The sequence below is a fragment of the Antennarius striatus genome, chromosome 3 (genome assembly GCF_040054535.1).
Source record: "Antennarius striatus isolate MH-2024 chromosome 3, ASM4005453v1, whole genome shotgun sequence".
NCBI classification, from domain to species: domain Eukaryota; kingdom Metazoa; phylum Chordata; class Actinopteri; order Lophiiformes; family Antennariidae; genus Antennarius; species Antennarius striatus.
Genome location: NC_090778.1, coordinates 7,690,407 through 7,712,968, shown reverse-complemented (window position 1 = coordinate 7,712,968; position 22,562 = coordinate 7,690,407). Strand labels below are relative to the sequence as shown.

At 40.0% G+C, this 22,562-nt stretch overlaps 1 protein-coding gene across 1 annotated transcript in view; it reads right to left on the bottom strand.

The window, feature by feature from the left end:
• Positions 1 to 20,480, bottom strand: part of piwil2 (piwi-like RNA-mediated gene silencing 2) — a 33,733-nt gene extending 13,253 nt beyond the window's left edge. The window contains exons 1-13 of the mRNA XM_068310084.1: positions 20,400 to 20,480; positions 20,223 to 20,328; positions 18,381 to 18,483; positions 10,919 to 11,092; positions 10,551 to 10,640; positions 8,417 to 8,527; positions 7,089 to 7,206; positions 6,817 to 6,941; positions 6,331 to 6,411; positions 6,131 to 6,244; positions 5,273 to 5,461; positions 5,025 to 5,109; positions 2,636 to 2,728 (exon numbers count right to left, since the gene is read on the bottom strand). Coding sequence (XP_068166185.1) covers positions 2,636 to 2,728; positions 5,025 to 5,109; positions 5,273 to 5,461; positions 6,131 to 6,244; positions 6,331 to 6,411; positions 6,817 to 6,941; positions 7,089 to 7,206; positions 8,417 to 8,527; positions 10,551 to 10,640; positions 10,919 to 11,092; positions 18,381 to 18,483; positions 20,223 to 20,328; positions 20,400 to 20,480 — 1,470 coding nt within the window. The remainder of the gene's footprint in view (positions 1 to 2,635; positions 2,729 to 5,024; positions 5,110 to 5,272; positions 5,462 to 6,130; positions 6,245 to 6,330; positions 6,412 to 6,816; positions 6,942 to 7,088; positions 7,207 to 8,416; positions 8,528 to 10,550; positions 10,641 to 10,918; positions 11,093 to 18,380; positions 18,484 to 20,222; positions 20,329 to 20,399) is intronic.
• Positions 20,481 to 22,562: the final 2,082 nt, after the last annotated feature.

The following is a 22,562-nucleotide window of genomic DNA, read 5'->3' as shown; positions in this document are numbered from 1 at the left end:
GTTTTTATTTCCATGCATTGGGAACACTGCACATTACCATATTGGCCCGAATATAAGACTGTTTTTTGCATTGAAATAAAACTGAAAAAGTGGGGGTCGTCTTACATTCAGGGTCTAGACATTATACCCATTCACAACGCTAGATGGCGCCAGATATCTTTAAAGCGAATGCTGAACTCAACTCCCCAGGCCAAAGCGAACCCCTGTCACGAAGAAGAAAAATAAAAATAGCTGTAGAAACGAAGAAGAAATACGAAAAATAGCGGTAAGAAAGAAAAGAGAAGAAAATAAGAGATAACAGAAAATGGAGAAACGTAGCAACAATCTGAAGAAAAGTGGGTCGGTTCTCGGATGGCAGCAAGGTTGGTGCCACTCACCATTCATTTACTAATGTGATTGCACTTCAGTTTACATATTTAAATGTTCTGATATTAAGATGTGATAGACAGTTTCTGCATGATTTGAATGAGGCAATATGCTTTTTCTCTCGAATATATTGTTATAATCATTTGTTTGAGATGTACTGTAATTTTTTGTGTAAAAATTAAATTTGGTGTTCAAAGTCTTTTTTCAAACTTGACTCTTGAAAAAGAGTGGGTCGTCTTATAATCAGGTTCGTCTTATATTCGGACCATTATGGTATACTCTAAATCAAAACATGAAGAAAAAAGCAGAAATTCTTTAATTGCTTTACAGAAAATGAAGAAAAATGAACATTGGGCTGTTCAAAAAAATGGCAGTGTCTGTATTTTACTTTACAATCTCAAATATTTACTGTATAAACTGAAAAATATCCAGGACTCAGCGTTCCTATGAATCACTAAACTAATATTTAGTTGTATAGCCACTGTTTCTGAGAACTGCTTCACATCTGTGTTGCATGGAATCGACCAACTTCTGGCATCTGTGAACAGGTATTCCAGCCCAGGATGATTTGACAACGTTCCATAATTCCTCTGCATTTCTTGGTTTTGCCACAGCATTTTTAATGTCACCCCACAAGTTTTCTATCGGATTAAGGTCTGGGGATTGGGCTGGCCACTGCATGACTTAATTTTGTTGGTCTGGAACCAAGAAGCTGCTCGCTTACTGGTGTGTTTGGGGTCGTTGTCTTGTTGAAACACCCATTTCAAGGACATTTCCTCTACAGCATAAGGCAACATGACCTCTTCAAGTATTTTGATGTATCCAAACTGATCCATGATCCCTGGTATGTGATAAATAGGCCCGACACCATAGTTAGAGAAACATCCCCATATCATGATGCTTGCACCACCATGTTTCACTGTCTTCAGAGTGTACTGTGGCTTGAATGCAGTGTTTGGTCGTCGTCTGACACTGTCTGCGGCCTTTAGACACAAAGAGAACCATCTTACTGTCATCCCTCCACAAAATGTTTCTCCATTTCTCTTTTGGCCAGCCAAAATGTTCTTGGCAAATTGTATCCTCTTCAGCACATGTGTTTTTTTTAACAGTGGGACTTTGCAGGGGCTTCTTGCTGATAAGATTAGCTTCACACAGGCGTCTTCTAATTGTCACAGTACTCACAGGTAACTTCAGACCGTCTTAGATCATCCTGGAGCTGATCATTGGTTTTTGGATCATTGGAGTTTTCACCATTCTGGCTATTCTTTGATCCATTTGAATGGTATTCTTCCGTTTTCTTCCATGTCTCTCCGGTTTTGCTTTGCATTTTAAAGCATTGGAGATCATTTTAGCCGAACAGCCCATCATTTTCTGCACTTCTTTATACATTTTCCCTTCATTAATCAACATTTTAATCAAAGTACGTTTTTCTTCTGAACAATGTCTGGAACAACCCATTTTTCTCAGGTTTTCAGAGAGAAATGTATGAGCAACATGTGCTCGCTTCATGCTTAAATAAGGGCCACCTGATTGACACCTTTTTTTTCACAAATTGAATGACTTCACTAACTGAACTCCACACTGCTATTTTTTGGAACACGCCCCTTCAATTCATGATTCAATTACACAGACTCAGGAGCATACATATCCTGAATGTTGGCTAGGTTGGTTTTCTATGACCCTACTACAGCAACTGGTAAATTATTTGCCATGCAGTAATATAATTTCTACCGAAAACAGGTTATTCATGATGGTCTGCTATTATTTTGAGCACAACTGTATGACCCCCACGTGACATCTAGATACAGAAGCTGCTGCAGCACAGATTTTAAGATTTCCTTGTTGCATTAAAAGCTGCCACAAGTTCTCCACAACTATTACTTCTCTGCAACTGATCAGTCATTACGCTAAAATCCATGATTAGAAGCCTGATTTTTTTACTTACTTTTAGCTTGTTGAGTTGAATTTTTCCTTAGTTGAATCTTTTTGACGGTCTTGTATTGTCAGTGTTTCTCTCGTGCGTTTATTTATCTAGTATTTATGTGCATTTTTCTCTGAGCAGTGGACACACACAAATTTCTTCGGGATTAATAAAGTAGCTATTCAACCATCTTTGCTGACAAGCTCCCCCAGACTGTCCCCCAGTCCTCCCCGTTGAAAAACGTAAATGACTTCTATAGACGTCATTGACAGCCAGTGAGTTAATGTATGTCTGTGATGATCTGACACTAGTTTCAGAGACGAAAAACACTGGACTGACACATCAAACCTTCATTGCTTTGAAGTCCTTCTTCATTTTCTCAGGGATTCCAGTCATGAAGCAAAGCTCTGGGAGTAGAAGGACCTCTCCGGTGATTATTTGCTGAAACAAATCAGCATTGCGAAATTACTACAATTATGTAAACATGTCTTTACTGTTCATATTTTTAAACACACTGGAATTTCCTCAGTCACTTTACTTCATTTGAAAGATGAATACCCTGTAGTACTCAGTGTTAGGGTCACAGTAATATAACTGTCCAGCCGTATGCAGGTTCTGGTCATTTAATCAAAATATCATGAAAAAGTTTTTACTTCAGTAATTCCATACTTGAAAACCAATGAAAATCCCAAAATCAGTATCTCAGAAAAAAAAAAAACTGGAGAGGTTTATGGGGGATAAAGCTAACCTGACAGTTGTCCAAAATATGACCATTGGCATCTTGCACACGGAGAGCCAGACACAAAAAATCATTGCGTCAAAACACATCAATAGAGAGGTGAAAAAAGGAAGATGTGGAGAAACAATAGGGATAACTGCACCCTGGAGAAGATTGCAAAATGAAATCTATTCAAAAATGTAGGAGAGATTCACAAATAGTAGACTGCAGCCGAAATCAGTGCTTCAGGAATCACCATGCACAGTTGTATGTAAAACATGGGTCTCAGCTGCCGCATTCCTTGTTACAAGCTACTTTTGAACAAGAGACAACGTCAGAAGCATCTCGCCTGGGCTGAAGACAAAAAATAACTGGACTGCTGCCGGGTGGTCCAAAGTTTTGTTCTCTGATGAAAGTAAATCTGGCATGTCCTTTAGAAATCAAGGTCCTAGATTCTACAATCTTTTGGTGCCAGCAAAAGGATTATTTTGTTCTTCACTTCTGTTATCATGAGTGTTCAATACTGTAGCACCACCTGGTATGGATATCTGTCTGTGGCACTAAAGTCACAAATGTCACAACAACTAAACATATGCTCAAAGATTGTTGGACAGGAAATTCAAGAACTGTATACCTCCATGTATAATAACAGCATGCTGAGACTGACAAAAAACATCATGTCAAACACCAGTCATGTTTTATACAGTGAGTACAGTCTACTGCCCTCAGGAAGGAGATACAAGGTGCCACCTTTCAAGAAGGTTAGACTAAAAAAGTCCTTTGTCCATCAATCCACTTTAATGACCAACCAGGAGCAAAACCGGAGATAGACTGAGTGGGGTACAAGTGCTCTCGACTACTATGTTTCCATGTCGGCAATATGTGTCATGTCAAAGTGTGTGATATGTTTATGATATATGTTCTTCTTTGTTGCATAAAACGGCTGCTGGGTCGCAAGACAAATTTCAGCACTGCTGACAAATACAATTCATGTTCATGTTAATCATCAAAGTTATGAGTCTTGAACTGCGACTTCCAGTTCAAAGGAGGGAGGGCCAAAATATGTGGATCGTGAACTGGCAGTGGGACATGCCAATTCACCTCTTGAGCACAGCCAAAGTTCCCTTGAGCAAGGCACCGCCCCCTTACAAGTAGTGCGCCCCATGTGAGAGCTGCCTGTCACTCTACCTCCCATTATGTGTGTGCCTACAGGCCCTGTGTGTTTGTAGAGGCCTGTATGATATATATGTATATACACATGTGCGAATATTTGGAGTGGGAAAAAAAGCAATTTTCCTGTGGGGTTGACGTATTAGTATTAAGATAAATTTAAGTATTTAAGATAAAAATGAAAAAAATAAACATTCTAAATATCAGTTTATATGAAATGAATATAATCACTGTTTGACTGGAATTACTGAAATAAACTTTTTCATGACATTCCAATTATATGACCAGCACCTGTGTACGTCGGTGTAGACATTGTTATATAATTGAAATTTGATCAGCTATTTCCTTCAATTGTTTTAGTGGGAAAAAAATATAGGTTTCATGTTGGGGCATAATACTGACATTCTTGATAAAATAATTGTGTAAACAGAAAATTAAGGCCAGCTTGATATGACTAAATGCTTTTTGTATTTTTTTGTGTATTTTTGTATATACAGTGCGCCCTCGCTACTCGCCGTTAATGCATTCCAGGAACCACACGCGAATAACAAATTCCGCGATATACAGTACTGATATTAAACTTTCTATCTGTATTACCTCTTCCTGCACTCATTTCGACTGTTTAAAGCACTCTAGCGTCTCATGGAAGTCTGGGACTCACAGAAAGTAGTGCACTTCCGGATGCCGTCAGCCAATAGAACGTGACTGCCTACCAAAAATCTGCGATGAGGTGAAGTCGCAAGTGTCAATGCGCAAGAGCGCACTGTATTTTTTAATTATATCCATTATACCTCTTGTGATCACAAGGTGGGAATCTAACCCAATAATTACTGCTGAAGAGAGGTTTACCTTGCCTCCTGGTTTAGACCTCTCCTTTGGGTGATGCACAAGCAGGGGTTGGTCCAGCTCTTTAATGGTAATTCCATAGTTCCGCCTGTTCAAATGTGGAAGTAATAACATGCAATGAAAATACAGCACACTCACCGAAAAAAACACATTAAAGCCATGATTCAAACATTCATTGAACCTCTAAATTAGAGTGATAGTCTCCATTTTCAATCCATGATCAAACACACTGCTTTTGAGTAGAACCCCACCTGTAGTACTCCACAAAGGTAGTTTGTTTGCCGTCCCTTAAAGTAAAGGTGTCATTTGGTGACTTATTCCACTCAATATCATCAATGCGGTAGGTGCGATTGTTGTAGCGGGTGATGATGATGCTACCAATGAGTTCTTTGGTGCATTCGTCTTGGAAGTTCTCTCTGCTCTGTTTATACAACACATTCCTGGAAGACAGCAGACATTAGTGTTCTATGTACTTCCTCAAATGGGAAAGGCTCAACTTGGCTTCTATAAATTTACATTGTCATCCATCCATTCATTGAGTGAGAGACAGAGAGAGAAAGACAGCAAGAGAGAAAGGGAGATACTTTGATAGGCTGTCTATGCCCAACAACCCACTTCTTAAGTAACCCACATTCCCAGAAGACAGGGCTGAAGAGGTTGAGGGCTTTTTCCACCTCATCGTGGATTTTTGGTAGGCAGTCATGTGATACCGTACACGCATTCTATTTGCTGACGGCATCCGGAAGTGCGCTCCGTTCCGTGAGTCTTGGACTTACGTGAGACATAAAATTGCTTTAAACAGTCAAAAAGGTAATAAAGATAGAAGATGGTTTAATATCAGTATGGGGGGGTTCGTAAACGTTTCAATTACAGTAAAAAAGATAGTTTGTCGGTCTATTGTGGAATTCGTTGATCACGTGTGGTTCCTGGAACGCATTAACCACGAGGAACGAGGGTGCACTAAATACATCAGTATAGCTCTGTGTAATCATGACATACACAAACATGTCTGACTACAAACGGATTTAAGTGTTTCACACTTTGCAACAAAAACTCAAATCAAGTTTTTCGAGAAAGTGTTGTAAATATTTGAACATTGACAAACTCACATGACATCCAGCACAGTGTCGCTCCTCAAGACTTTGTGAGAAACATCCACACATAGGTACAAGCCTCCATCTGTGTGCTTGATACAGGTCGAGTAGCCTGGCCACACCTGCAGCCTGTGAAAAGAACAAACAAGGTAATGACCAGAGTCGTCATGACACTGCCTGGTGTCTGCCCATTGATGTTACGGATCAGCACTCACCGATGTTTAGAAAGAATGACTGCGTTTTCTGGATTGTAATGATTTCGACCCACCAAATTCAGTCCAATAATTTTCAGTGCCCTTGAAAAAACAAGCACAACAAGAAGTTGACAAAAGCATAATGAGAAATATTTAATTAAAGGCCTTTTTTTAAAGACAACATAAAACACAGCCTAGCTTCTTGTCAGAGGTTGGAAGTTTCTTCAAAATTACATCATGATGCGTACTTAGGTACAACCATGCTAGACATCAAATAAGGCATTAACATTACAGTTAAGATATAAATGACAGGACTACCAGAACAAAAATGCCCCAAAAATGGATGCAATATCATGACTGGATGGAGTCATAGCGTCGACATCTTAAATTCTAAACCTAACAGGATCTGTAATTTGACATGTTTCAATTTGATTATTTATGCAAAATATTGAAAAAAGCTTCATTCCGGACTAAACAGTGTGGAATCCAATTTTAAATTGAAAATACCTCCTGAGCACCACATTGTAGAATGGAATGCATAGATCAGAGATGGGTGGCAAAATCTTGGTCATCTGGATCTTGACTTGTATTTCTTCATTATCAGTTCTTCTCACACTCTTAAGAATCATCACCTGTACAGTATGTCAACCAGAGAGAACTTCAGCACCATGACTTACAGACAGAAAAAAGCTTTGCATAGTCCTGTATGAAAAAATAAACAGCAATTTTTAGTACCTTGTGAAATTAAAACAGTTTAGCCAAACAGTGCTGATACGTACTTCGTCTAGTTTAACAGGGAGGTAGAGTATGGCGCCGTCAAAAGCTACAACTTCCCCTGTGGTTGAGCAGTGTTCTTTCATCATGCCAAAGCGCATTGCCATCGACTCAATGTTGGGACTGTAAGATTGTATTGAACTTGATTGACTTCTTATAAAATACATTATAATTACAGTTCCAATTCCAATTATCAAATGACACCAATAGTAATTACATGTGTTCTCTTGGTAGTTTACTTTCTAAACTACCTCAGTCTTGGTCTGGGTGTCTGGTAATTAAAAATGTTTTGAATTAGAAAACCTAAAATAGGTCAAGGTACATTTTGCCTAGAAACATGAATGATATAATTCAAAATCATTAAATTGTGAGATGCTCACTTCAGCAACCCCTAAATATGAATAAAATGTTACTGTGGAGCAGGTTTAAAGGTCATGTGGATTGAATATACCCTCTAGAACATACTCTCTCCCAAACCTTTTTTGCGCGACTCCATGGTTTAATGTTGACAATATATTCACTGACCAGCTTTTAATATGTGGCAAATAGATGCAACAAAATGAAATGATAGAGAAAAACTGGCATTTTCTAAATATCGTAAACGTGAATCCAATGTGTATGCAACTTTATGAGCAGTGTCCCCTTAACATCGTGCCAATGTTAGCATGGGAGTTCCAATTTAGCAGTAATGACATCTGTGTAAAGCATTTTGACGGGTGTAAAGAGTGTCTTGAAGGCAGATGTGGAGAGAATTTGGGGATTTGACAAAAAAAAGAGTTCAGAATCAGATAATAAAACTGAAATAATGCAAGTTATGTATTCTTTGCAACCCGGTACCAATTGACCCATGGACCAGTATCGGTCTCGGCCTGGTGGTTGGGAACCACTGCCCTAGAACTAGATTGCACTCAGCAGTCTTGTTGGAAACAATGGATGGGCCTGACTACTGACTGAAAAAAGGTGGGCTGAAATAAGTAGTAATATTATCAATCTTGAGCTTTGGAAAGTTCAATTTAAAAGATATCCCCTTGTTTTCAAAACGGACTAAAGATATGCATTTTGGATTACTTGTGTATCCATGATGTCTGTCTGCAGCTTCTGCAATTTGTTGCTATCGGTCACGATGTTTGATTGTATGAAATGTATTCACATTCTGTTCTGTGGTTTGAGACGCAGAGATCCTAACCTGTTATGTTAAGTACAAGGGAAACCATATATGCAGGCTAAAAATTATCACAGCAGGAACAAATTCTGTTACCCTTGAAATGCACCAGATGTTGTAATATTGATCAATATTTTAATGCTTCTACTACATAAGGGATGAGATACTTACGTGAATGTGACATGGTACTGATAAACAGCTTCATTCTTGCAAAGAATCGTGATGTGGTTTGCGCTGATTGTTACAGGAGGTCCTTGTGTTGCAGTTTTTGTCAGTGGTTCTCTGACGAGATGAGATGAATCCACACCCACGAAAACATTTTAGCACAATCAACAGAATTGGTTTCTTCAACTAATGCCTTTCAAATTTCTTATACTTCCAAACACTTAGACACAATGAGATAACTTCAAAATACTCAAAATGGCTTGATTGAGCAAATGTGAAGTGTTGCCATGCATCTGTAAATGGTTGGAATTAAATACAACACAAAACCAGAGTCAAGACCAGCCAGCAGCAAACATGCACAAACGCTGAATATTTGTTAAATAAATAAAAGAGTGAACCATAGCTCAAAACTCAGATTAGGAAAGGGACTATTTTGCTTTACTTCAAAGAAATAATGGATGGGTCAATGCACAAACTAGGTTTCTGGTATTCTAGGCCAACAGAGCAACTAGTGATAGTGTGCTTCACACATACAGACCTGATCAAAATTTTAAGACCAGTTGAATAATTTGCACGCATTCTCATTTTTCACTGTTCGATCTTAACAAGAATCTAAGTAGTAATTCAAAATGCAAAAAAAAGAAATGGGAGTGAAATAGATAAAAAAAAGTGAGTAAGGACTTTATTGCAAACAACCATTAAACTGAAATAGGCTATTCATCAGCTGATCAAAAGTTTAAGACACATCTAAAAAAAACCCAAAACACCACCGTAAAATAGAAACAAAATGTCCAAAAATGCACTCAGTAATGCGTAGCTGCGGCATTCTTGTTGAAATGTCAAAAATGCGTTTTGGCATGCTTGATGTTAGTGTTTCCAGGCGGCTAGTGGAAATGTTGCTCCAAGTGGTGAAGATGGCGTCACGGAGGGCATCCACGGTCTGGAACTGGTGTCCATTTTTGTAAATTTTCCTTGCCATTCAACCCCAAATGTTCTCAGTTGGATTTAGATCACGGGAACACACAGGATGATTCAACCGAGTGATGTGATTTCTGTGGAAGAAGTCCTTTGCCAGTCGTGTGCTGTGAACTGCAACATTGTCCTGTTGAAAAACCCAGTCATTATCACACAGACGATGACCTTGAGTCATGAGGAATGCCCCCTGCAACATCTCCACATAGCCAGCTGCCGTTTTGATGCCTTTGCACAACCTGAAGCTTCATTGTTCCACTGAATCAAAAAGTCAACCAGATCATGATGGCCCCCCCTCCACTGTGCCATGTAGAAAACATCTCAGGTGAAACTCCTGGTCATGCCAGTCACATCAGGAAGAATCAGTTAAATTCTTTCTCATCAGAGAATAAAACTTTCAATGCCCCATGTTTGGTGCTCTCATGCAAACTCTTAAGACAATTTTGTGCGGTTGAAGGAGACAAGGTCTTTGAAGACATTTTTGGTTCTTAAACACTTCTCTGGCAGACGTCATCTAATGGTTATGGGACTGCAGTTGGCTCCATTGACCAACTTAATTTGGGTCTAGGTTCATCCCTTGTCTCAATTGACAGCCAATTGGATCCCCCAGACTGGGGCTGATGAAATTTTTTTGGTTCTACCTTGACTTTTTTTTCCTAATAACCTTCAGGACCTTTTAAGAAGTTTAAAATGACTGTCTTACTTCATTCAACTTCAGCAGCAATGGCACGCTGCCAGACCCTTGCTGATGCAGCTCAACAATCCAAACACGTTCTAAGAGAGACCGTTTTTTTGCATTTGCCATCGGGAGGTCCTAACAGTGTGAATGCCTGACAGAAAATCATACTTCATCTACATTTTTGTGAAGATTTGGGCTTTTAAAGGCTGGGGTCTTAAACTTTTGATCAGCTGATGAACAGCCCATTTCAGTTTAATGGTTGTTTGCAATAAATTGCTTATTCAAATTTTTTTTGTCTCACTCCCCTTTCTTCTTTTTGCATTTTGAAGCACTACCTAGAACCTGTTAATATCCAGCAGTGCAAAATGTGAATTCTTGCAATTTTTCAGCTGGTCTTAAAATTTTGATCAGGTCTGTATGCTAGCTATAGATCAACTTGTGTCAAGATCCTGCAAAGCAAACACAATATGGAGAAGAGTCCATCCTTACCGACCAGTCTCCATTTTCAGCTCCATCTTTGGGGGTGCAGCTGCAGAAATCTCCAACCTCTCTTGAGTGGTTAGTACTGTGGGGAGATTCCTTTGCATCATTCGCATTTTATAATCACACTTTTTCTTAAATCTTTAAGTCATACCTGTAACATATACAATCCTCAAATACCACTATTATCAAATGATTATGTATTCAGTCATTGTAAGAACATATTCAAAAATTTGGAGCATCAAGACATGCATCATTTTCAGTGAATGTTTATATTACATGCATAAAAGCCACATTCACTCTGACCTACTTGAAGAAAAAAAATATTTTGTTTTCCAAAGAAAATTAGATCAGCTATTCAAACCCCATACCCTAACCCAAAACCCATACCTGTGTGGGACATCTTAGAATGGAAAGCTTGTTGCTTTGACACATCAGAACCTAAATAAACATAGGTAGGTGGGCTGAGTCCTCTTCCTACTCCAAGCTGAGGGATCGCTGCTCTGCCAAGTCCAACCAATGCCTGAGGGGTAAAAGCTTGACCACCAGAACTGTAACAGACCAAGGTAGCATATCATCTTTTCACTAGAGACAATGACTGTAGTGGTGGTGCAGTGGGTAGTGCTGTCATCTCACAGTGAGAAGGTTCCAGTTTTGAGTCTTTTCTGGGTGGAGTTTGTATGTTTTCCCTGTGTCTGCATGGGTTCTTTCCGGGTTCTCCGGCTTGCTCCCGCTTCCAAAAACATCTAATTTAGGTGACCTGGTCATATCAAATTATCCATAAGTGTGACTGGTTGTTTGTCTTTCATGTGACTCTGCATTATACTAGCAAGGTGTCTAGATCGTTCCACAACTGTTGCCTGTTGATAGCTGAAATTGGCTCCAGCAAGGCCCATGAGGCTGAAAAGCGACCGAAGACTGGATGATTACTGTTGTCTCGTCTTCAAAAAGATGGATGAAAGGACAATGATGGGGATCATTCTGCATGAATGGTGATTCGAAAGAGATATGGACCATACTTATTACACAAATGCAGACATTGTGTTTATACAAATTCACCTTCAGACAGGAATTTTGAGTGTTGAAATTAATTCCCTTCTCTGTGACCCCTTGGTGTGTTCAAACAGGTCCACCCCACGGCATCACAGCATCACCTGGGTGTGTACCTTCAGCACCTACCAGCATTGTGTAACATTAAAATGCATGATGTGTAAGCTGATATATTTTACACTCGGCACTCTACAGTGGTCATCCTCCCTGCATCTTCTACAAATAGCAGAAACCCCGATACTACGGCGCAGTTAATTCCATGCCTGAATGTTTTAATACGTTACAGCTGTTCCACAAAAACAGGGTACTCTATTCAGACAAACACTTATTTGGCTGCTTTCAAAACCTCCTGAGGTGTCAAGTGTGGATCTAACCAACACCCGATTACTCTATTATATTCAGACAGACTTCTGGGTAAAATAAACACACAACAGACATGGAAAGAAAACAGTATCTGATGGGACTACAGCAGTACTTTGAAATACGAGTTTAATCCATTCCATTACTGAGCTCATAAGTCAAACAAAATATCTCCATTTTAAAAAAGTACAATAATTTAAATCTACATTCAACCTACTGTATGTCTTTACAAAAGAGAATGAGATCCAGTCTCAGTTGATGTTGTATCCATCCACCAACTTGTGGTGGTGTCCCGAAGCACGACTTGTATTTTGGATTGTCGCGCGTATGGACAATATGGACCACTTGACGGCTTGCATCTTAAAGGGACAGTAAAGTTAAAATGAACCGAAGGTGTACAAAACTGTGGTGAGACGAGCTATGTTGTTTGGTCTAGAGACAGTGTCACTGAGGAAAGGACAGGAGACAGAGCTGGAGGTAGCAGAGATGAAGATGCTGAGGTTCTCTTTGGGAGTGACCAGGAAGGATAGGATCAGGAATGAGTACATCTGAGGGACAGCACATGTCAGAGGTTTTGGAGGTAAAGTCAGAGAGGCCAGACTGAGATGGTTTGGACATGTCCAGATGAGAGATAGTGAATATATTGCTATAAGGATGCTGAGTTTTGAACTGCCAGGCAGGAGGCCTAGCTGAAGACCAAAGAGGAGGTTTATGGATGTAGTGAAAGAAGACATGAAGGTAGTTGGTGTGAGAGAAGAAGATGCAGAAGACAAGGTTAGATGGAGGCAACTGATTCACTGTGGCGACCCCTGAAGGGAAAAGCCGAAAAGAAATTTAAAATGAACCTGGTCTGTATTTGAAGTAAGCAATTAAAAATAGGCTGGGTGGCATTTTTATTTTTTTATTTGCAAAGGGGACTTAGAAAAATTTTATTTATCGCAAGTTATGGAGCGCGCCATGACAGCGGAAGTGATGTAGCCATAGACCACGGGGTGAATCAATATCAATGCAGATAAAGCTAGCAACAAGGTTAAGAGCTGGCATTTTCGTAATAATTTATCCGAATATTGCCAAAAATAATGTAATCATCGGAAACTGAAGACGAGTTCCCAGTGAACCCACCTGGTGGTGTAATTATTCTATATAATTACCACCCGATGTACAAGGAGGATGTGAGTTTGGACATCTAGCAACTCATCCCAGGTGTCTTCATCTGTATCATATTCTGACAGATATCCAACTAGCTATAATGCTCCGTTCTGGTTTACTGTGTGTATGGAAAAGTTAATCGCGCTACAGATGCTAACGTGCTAGCCTGTCAATGGGATTTTCCATATTACATTAGCATTGAGCTAGCCGACATTCATTACCGTTGGACTGTGTGGAATTAATAACTCTAGTTTATATTAATATGTTTTGTATTTAAGAATGTGTAACGATCAGTACCTGAAATGCTGTTTTTGTATGTTTTATTTCACGGTCACAGATCTTCTCAGTAAAATGATCTATCACTTTTGAGATTGTTTACTTTTCGCGAATGCCATAATCGCGCAATAATCGGGTCATAAAAAACATTTATACAATACTTCCAGTAGCTCCAGACATGAATCAATTATCCACTAAACCTTGGGAATTCAGAATAAATACTGTGGGTTGTCCGAAAAGGATCTTACCTTCAAATCTCTTTGGAAATCATCCTCGGTAAAGTGCTCATGACAGATCCTCGGATCCTTGGCCATATTGACCCGGTTTATCCGTGCTCTCCATCTCCTTCCTAGCTTCCCAGAAGGTATTATAAAGGATAGGTCCTTGTCTTTGTTTTTTCTTGCTGTTGTGTTGATACAACCGTTTACCTCACAGGTAACCATGATATTTATCGAGTAAATCGCGTTGTTGATCGCATTGTCTTCTATGGCTGCCAAGCCAAGACTGTCGCCAATGACGTATGATGCCCATGTGACCACTGGATGTGGAAGCTGCCGTGGCGCAGGTTTTAAGGTATTCTGACCAAAGGGATGATGCTACACAAGATTTATTTTTTTCTTCTATTTTTGATGAATAACATATGTCACTTAAAATTAAGTTTACTATCCCTTTAAATTACTAGTATGTCGCCTCACAACACGGTGGGTCCGGATTCGAGTCCCTGTCTGTTTGCATGCTCTCCTCGTTGTTAACATGTGTTGTTCTATATTGCACACTACGACAGTTCCATGTAGTTCTCCTTTACGGCATTGCATGTGTGGTGTGCATGTGCAGCGAGCGCATGAGTTGAATTTACTATGGTCTTTAGAGGGAGCCTGTTTGCATGTCGGTTGCTGCTGTGGAGAAATAAAAGTCAATTAAACTGAATAAACGTCATGTTTACTAAGTGAATATCAACATTAGTAGCAGAGGATGGTTTGAAGATGGCTGCAAACTACAGAGTACCGCCGAAGTTTAACGAAACCAGGCCGTATGAATGTTGGAAAAATGAAGTTAATATATGGGCGCGGGTCACCGAACTCGACAAGAAGAAGCAAGCACTGGCCGTGGCTTCGGGACTGGAAGGACGAGCCAAAGAAATCACTATAGAAATACCAGCAGATGACTTGGATAAGGATAACGGTATGCAGACATTAGACAAACTGGATGGCGTGTTTCAACAAGAGGAAAAGGACCGGGCGTACGAAGCGTATGCGCAGTTCGATCGTTTAATGAAAGACAGTTCGGTTTCAATGGCAGACTACATAATTGACTTTGAGCAGCGATACAACCGAATGAAAACGTATAACATGGAGCTTCCAGATGCGGTGCTAGCGTTCAAGCTGTTGGACATGACCTGCCTCGATGAGAAAAACAGACAGCTTGCACTAACGGCGTGCCCCGATTTAAAGTTTGCCTCGACAAAGTCAGCACTCAAGCGGATCTTTGGAGGGAAGACGGCGACATGTTCGATGCCCGGGATACAACTGAACCAGGAGGATGCAGCTTTCTTCACAGAACAACATCAGGCACAACAACGACAAGGAAGACAGAACACAACGTTTCAACAAAGGAATGAAAGGACACCGTTACCGGGCACCAACCCATTGGATAAGTTCGGTAAGCGGTCACAATGTGCTGGGTGTCAAAGCACATTTCATTGGGCCAAGGACTGTGCCAACAAGAAAAACGAGCTAGTGAGATTAACTGAAGATGAAAATTTAGATGAAGTTAACATCACGTTGTTGACAAATAACCCCATGTCTGAATCCCTGGGATCGGCCATCATAGACACTGCATGCACTCGTACAGTATGTGGGGAAAAATGGCTTGAAAAATATGTTAATTGCCTTAGTCAAGAGCAGACAAACAAACTGCTGAAAATAGAAAATCCCAGTTCAAGACCATTTCGTTTTGGAGATGGCAACTTAGTATTTTCCACCAGAAAAGTGAAACTGCCTGCCAAAATAGGGCACACTAAATGCCACATTGAGACAGAAGTGTTTGATGTTGACGTTCCACTACTGCTGAGTAAATCCTCACTGAAGAAGGCAGGAACTGTTTTAGACATGGAGAATGACAGAGCAGTGATGTTAAAACAGCAGATACCCCTTGAGTTCACTAGCTCAGGACACTACTGCGTGGACATAAGAGACAAAGAAAAAACAACTCAGCGAGCGACAGATGAAGATGAAGTCCTGACAGTGACAGAAAACATGTCTCCTACCAAAAAGCGGAAAGTCCTTCTCAAGCTACACAAACAGTTTGGCCATGCATCTGCAGACAGGTTGCAGAGGCTAATTCAAAGCTCGGGAAGCAAAGACAAGGACTGCCTCACTATTTTGCAACAAATAGTGTATGATTGTGACATATGTCAGAGATACAGCAAAACAAAGCCGAAGCCAGCTGTTGGTCTGCCTCTAGCTTCAGAATATAATGAAACTGTGGCGGTCGACCTGCTCAAGCTGGAGCCAGAAGTATAGTATCTCCATGTGATCGACCAATTCACCCGAATCAGCACAGGAAGTATTGTGAAGACAAAGAAAGCCTCGGAAATGTTCAACGCACTCATCCACACATGGATAAGTGTTCACGGATCCCCGCAGATTCTGTACAGTGACAACGGCGGCGAGTTCAACAACAAAAAATTTCGAGACATGGCGGAAAACTTTAACATTGAGACGAGGACAACAGCAGGACATAGCCCCTGGAGTAACGGTTTGTTGGAGAGACACAATAGAACATCATCCTGAAGGTGAGACAGGAAAATGGATGTGACTGGCAGACTGCCCTAGACTGGGCCCTTATGGCTAAGAACTATATGCACAGTGTTCATGGTTATAGCCCACATCAACTTGTATTTGGTCAAAATCCTAACCTTCCCTCTGTATTAATCGATATATTACCTGCACTAGAAGGTACCACAGTGAGTGCAAGGGTAGGACAACACATATCAGCGTTACATGCTTCTAGGAAAGCTTACACTGAAGCTGAATGTTCAGAGAGAATAAGGAGAGCACTACGTAAGCAACTCAGACCCACAGTTGAAAAATATGAGATAGGAGACAAGGTCTATTACAAACGAGCTGACAGTGCAGAGTGGAAGTGACCAGGGGTGAATCCCTAATGTTATTGCTAGCTCTGATGTGTCAAAATCAATGGGACGTCCATTCTATGGACATCAAATCTGCCTTTTTGCAGGGCATGGAGTTGACAAGGGACATTCATGTCCATCCACCCCATCCATCCAGACAGAAAAGGGGTTCTGTGGAAACTTAAAAAATGTGTATATGGTCTTGCTGATGCATCACTCTATTGGTATAATAAAGTGAAAGAAATTATGATGAGCATAGGTGGTAGAGTATCACAAGTGGATCCTGCAGTCTTTTATTGGTTGGACGAACAATGCAAAGTTAAAGGTGTACTTGCATCTTATGTCTCTGATTTTCTCTGGGCAGGTTCACAAAGCTTTGTAACTGATATGATTCCTCGACTGAAATCTGCATTCCATGTAGGACGTGAGGAACATGAGAATTTCTGCTATGTGGGGATGGATATTGCCACTGTAAATGGTGTAATTGAAATGCATCAGCAGAGCTATATTGAAAGCCTACAACCCATTCATATGCATCCAGCACGGGCTGGATGCATATGATTTACTTCTCACTGAAACAGAAAAAGATTCTTTGGGTCGCAAAGCAGACCAGACCTGATGTTATGTTTGATGCTTGTATTTTGGCATCCATTCTAAAACATGGTACTGTACAATCCATTCTTGACGCTAATAAGGTGATTTGTAAACTTAAAGCTGAAAAGGTTACTCTGAAATTCCAGTATCTGGGTAAAGTGATGCTTTGAACTTGACTGTTTTCAGTGATGCTTCGCTGTGAAACTTGCCAGATGGAGGTACACAAGGGGGGACATTGATCACTCTTATGGGGGAGAACAGGAAGTTTTCTCCTCTCTGCTGGCAGTCTAAAAGGATCAGACGTGTCGTGCGGAGCACCCTTGCGGGAGAGACTCTTGCTATGTCAGATGGAATAGACAATGCAATCTTCCTTGCCACCCTCTTTTCTGAGCACAATACTGGGACCCCCGACTTGAATGTTCCTGCGTTGGTATGTGTGACTGACAATCACTCACTTTTCGTTGCCCTTAAATCCACAAAACAGGTTACAGAAAAGAGACTTCGGTTGGACATAAGCGGCATCAAAGAGCTCATTGAGAATAAATCAAAAAGGTGCTCTGGTCAGTGACGAAAGGACAACTTGCTGACTATCTGACAAAAAGGGGGCGTCACCGCTATTGCTCTTGAAGGCTCTCTGTGAAGGACAGTTGAATCCAGCCCGAATGTTTGTGTTAAAAAAAAACCACACGGGGATGATTGTATTTTGTTATTTTCTTCAACCCGATTGTACCTTAAATGTTTTTCCTTTGCACTTGGCCTCGGGTTTTTTTAAGAAAGAAGAGGGAGATTGTTAACATGTGTTGTTCTATATTGCACACTTTACAACAGTTCCATGTAGTTCTCCTTTACGGCATTGCATGTGCAGTGAGAGCATGAGTTGAGTTTACTATGGTCTTTAGAGGGAACCTGTTTGCATGTCGGTTGATGCTGTGGAGAAATAAAAGTCAATTAAACTGAATAAACGTTGTGTTAACTAAGTGAATATCAACACTCGTGTCTGCGTGGGTTCTCTCCGGGTTCTCCGGCTTCCTCCCACCTCCTAAAGCATGCGCTTCAGGTTGATTGGCCGGTGCCAAATTGCCCGTAGGAGTGTATGTGTGCGTGTTTGTATGTCTTTGTATGTGGCTCCGCGGTGCACTGGCATCATGCCCGGAGGGTCCACTGCCTCACGCCCTATGCCAGCTGGGATAGGCTACAGCTCCCTGTGACACACTACGGCAGATACAGCGGCGGTACATGAAAATGAATGAATATTGAACCGATTCTCTGGCACCCACCTGCTGCCTCTGTCCATCACCACCTCAGGTTGGCTGAAGCTTTCTGGGGTACTGGTGACACCTGCTGGAGCATCTGGCTTCAAATCTCCAGCGCCTCCTCTTCCTACACCAAAAATGAACAAATCAGCTCTAAGGTACACATTGCTACATAACATCTGATATTCTTATCAATTGTAATCACCTTTACTTTACACCAGAGATAAATTACTTGGACTGGGACTTAAATGCATTAAAAAATGTGCGTATTTACTTGTACTTTACTTTTTACATTCCAGATGACACGGAATAGCTCTTATTGCTCGAGGTCCTGGCATACCCATTACTATAATGCAAAAGCATTTTATGGCATCAAACCAAGCCATATGTGAACACAGTAACTAGCAGCAGTGTATTGTTTGGCACAGTGGATGAAACATTTAAGTTTATAAAACTGTTTGAAATGTGGATAAAAACTTGGTTACGTGCAAATTATACAACAAATTCAAGCCTCTAGTTTCATCTCAATGCTAAACATGTAGCAGCAAACACAGATATCAGCACTAACGTTAACTTCCCTGTGTGAGCAGTGTCGCCAACCTAAAGTCAGTCAGATGATGAGACAGAGTATTTGTTGATTCAGTCATCTATCAAAATCTGTTTTAATTGTAACAGACACAATGTTGCATATCAAATATTGATATGCAATTAAAATTTAATTAATTAACATACCTTGAATAAGATTATTTTTAATGTACTGTAATTTCTGGACTATAAAGCGCACGTGTATATAAGCCACTCTATTTTTAAAAAAAGATATACAAGCCTCACCAGGATATAAGCCAGATATATGTGTTGAAAAATTAGATATTTACTGCATGTACAGCATGATTTTGTACTGCAAATGTACCTGAACAGATTATTCCCGAACAGTGCCTTTCAACACGGCAGCAACTTTGTTGATTAAAACGGAACAGATCCAAAAGAAAATAACCGGTATTTATTAACCTTCATTTCTCCTTTGTTTGAAACCACAAGTCACTTTAATATCTTCGCTGAAACCCATGAAGTCGTCTTCTTCAGTGTCAGAGTTGAACAGCCTCAGAAGCGCTTCATTATTTATTAATCCGCTTATTTATGCCGTTATTTAATCCATTTGGGCCAAATAATAAAATAGTCTCATACTTATTTCACTGCTACACATGACATCTAGCAGTATTTATATTTGTAAACCATCCGTAGGTGCCCAGCCGGAGTTCAAGATTGGATTTTAGAACATTTTCTCAAGCCTAATTTCCCTTAAGTCTTTATTATCCTGTCCTCGCGTGTACTCTCAGTTAATTACAATTGGATCCTCTCATTGTTGTAATGCAGTTTCGACATTTTAGCCAACAGATTAGCAGCACCTTTGTATAAGCCGCATGGTTCAAAACCATGGAAAAAAGTAGCGGCAAGTCCAGAAAATATGGTATTTAAACACTTAAAACACAAACTAATGCTTAGACACATACACACAATTTTTGTGCTGAACTCTGCATGTCTTTTCTTTGTGCCATGAGAGGGTGCCACAGCTTTATGAATATGAACTAATACCTTTCTGCAAATACAGAAGGCATTTCTATATTGATGCACAAAGTATTACTTAAAGCAGTAGCCACAGTAGTATTAAAGTGGAGTATAAATGGATGACACATCACCATATGTGAGTTTTGTTCCCCAACAGTAATATGAAAATTGTTTTCATATGCAAAACTCTGCAAGTTAATACATTTAGAAATTTTAAATTTGCAGTTGCTGAGAACTAAATGAACACAAATAAAGCCCTCTTAAAATCTTAAGTGTATGATTAATGTTTCCAGTACAGACCTAATGGCAGTGACCCTCTGCCCACTGAAGTCAACGAGGGTGTAATGCCGATTCCTCTAAACATTGAGACAAGTCCTGACGTCTGTCCATGGGTTGGGATGTCAACCTGCAAGCAGAAACAACATTTAAAAGTCTCTTACGTCAGTAATATTCATAAAAATTAAGATTTTTTTTCACCCCTTCCTCTTTGGTTGCAGAGGGTTCTTCTTGTCCATGTAGCTCCTGGCCAGGCAGGATTGCACCATTTGCTTCTTCCATAATTACATTTGGTGCTGGGGAGATGAGCCCTCTGCCAGCTCGATCAGGTTGGGCCAGCAGACCTCTTGCACGTCCAAACACAGGTACTACTACCGGCTGAGATATCCCTTCTGTTTGAGGGTTACCAACAGGAGTGAAAAGACCTCTGGCTCGTCCTACAGAAAACAATTCTGTAGAAAGTAGCAGCCCTCTACTGCAACCCACAGCTGGTTCCTGACGTGGCAATGTCCTTCCTCGGCCCAGCAATGGAACGCCTGTCATATCACTGAGGTCTGAAGGTTTGTTTGGCTCCATTTTGCCAACTGTTCATATGACATAAAAAGAAATGAACTGCATGAAAACAAAAATTACTTCCAGTAATCATAACCTATGAATGGAAATCATCCTTGCTGGGTCAGGGTATATCACATAACTGAATTTACAGGTATAAATGATAAATACAAATATATCTGGACTTGGTCTTTAAATTTCACTGTAAATTTATGTGATTAATTTATGTCAGGTGTCCATTTACCCATGTCCATTTACCCATGCATCTAGTATATATTGGCAACAACCACCTACTTCCTGATTCTTGTTTTGCTGTTGCATCAACAAGTTGAGCTTTAGTTAAGATTTACGGGAGAGATTAGACCAATTGCCATTTTGAAATGGCAAGTCATTTTTTCTGCCATAAAATTTTTATAAAATAAAATAAAATCTAACAGGATTTGTGTTTCTGTGACCTTTCTGTAACTTGAAGGCTGCTGGAAACTGACAGAAACTCACATGTGTTGGCTGTAATCCTTCTGAGTGAGGCTCCCTTGAAACATTCCTGTTGCTATGAGGTATTATGTATGTCACACCAGTGAAATAAATATGCAAAACAACATGACCCAAAAATAGACAAAACTGCCAAATCAAACACAGATGTAGAGATAAATGATTCAAGTTTAAAATTAATTAACCCTCCAAGAATGATTCATTTTCAGCTGCAATGAACTCCTTAACAAGAGGGTTTGGAGGGCGCTATAATACAACCATTCTTTTTTTTTCCTTGACGACCCCTCGAACGCTGTAGTCAACATTATTAAGTCAGGAATATTGTTGATTACAGCACTTGAGGGGGATTTTGAACCATTTGTTGTACCCATGAATTTTTTTTTCCTTTGTTTTTGAACGCAGATGACAGAAAATGTCACTAAAAGATGAATGGTAGATTAAAGGCTTTTTAACCCAATCATAAAATAACCACGAAGTGTACTGATCTACGGGGACTCTTTATAACATCTTTTTCAAATTGAATTAAAATACAAGCTTCCACAGACAAGCTACCTGTAAGACATCATTACGTGTGACGTCATAATTTGTAGTCATGCACTTGAACCAAGAAAGCTAAGAAAAATTAATTTAGTGACCTTTTATTTCGCTAGCTTTTTTCGTGACGTGCTTCTACTTATGTGTCGGTATTTCTACGCAGTTTGACCGGGCAGCGCAGGTGGTCAAGCTAGAGCCATACACATCAAGAAAATTAGCATGCTAGCTAAAGCCACGTGTTGTTTAACACCGAACTCCAGAAAAGGTAATTAAATACAACACAATCTCAGAGAACTCAGAAAAGTATTTCAGATTTTATAAATACAGAAGTACAGCTGTGTTATTCATATTTCAGCGGGAGAACTTACCTACAATCAGTGACCTTACCAAATTCGAGATAAAATAATAAATCACGCGATTGATGAACGATTAAATCCCTCCTTCCGTTTAGTATTGGATATTCAGTTGATTTCCAGCCAGCGATTGGTTGACTGAACCTATCAATCTTTCATCATTAAAGTTATACTTTGCAAGTGAATTTGTGTGAGCGTCCTCTGGTGGTCACGAGCGGTACATGTCTAGTTTACAGGTGGGTTAAATTCATCCAATACGAGATAGATTCCCAGTACTGCATATCAATAGTTGTATGTGTTGCAGATGCAAAGTGTATGAAATAACAGGAAATCGTGTCACTTAATGACGGCAGCACCAGACTCTCAATGTTATCAATTGAGAGTCCTATACTTTTACCAACATGAAATGTTCTGTTTTTGCGCAGCTACTGAT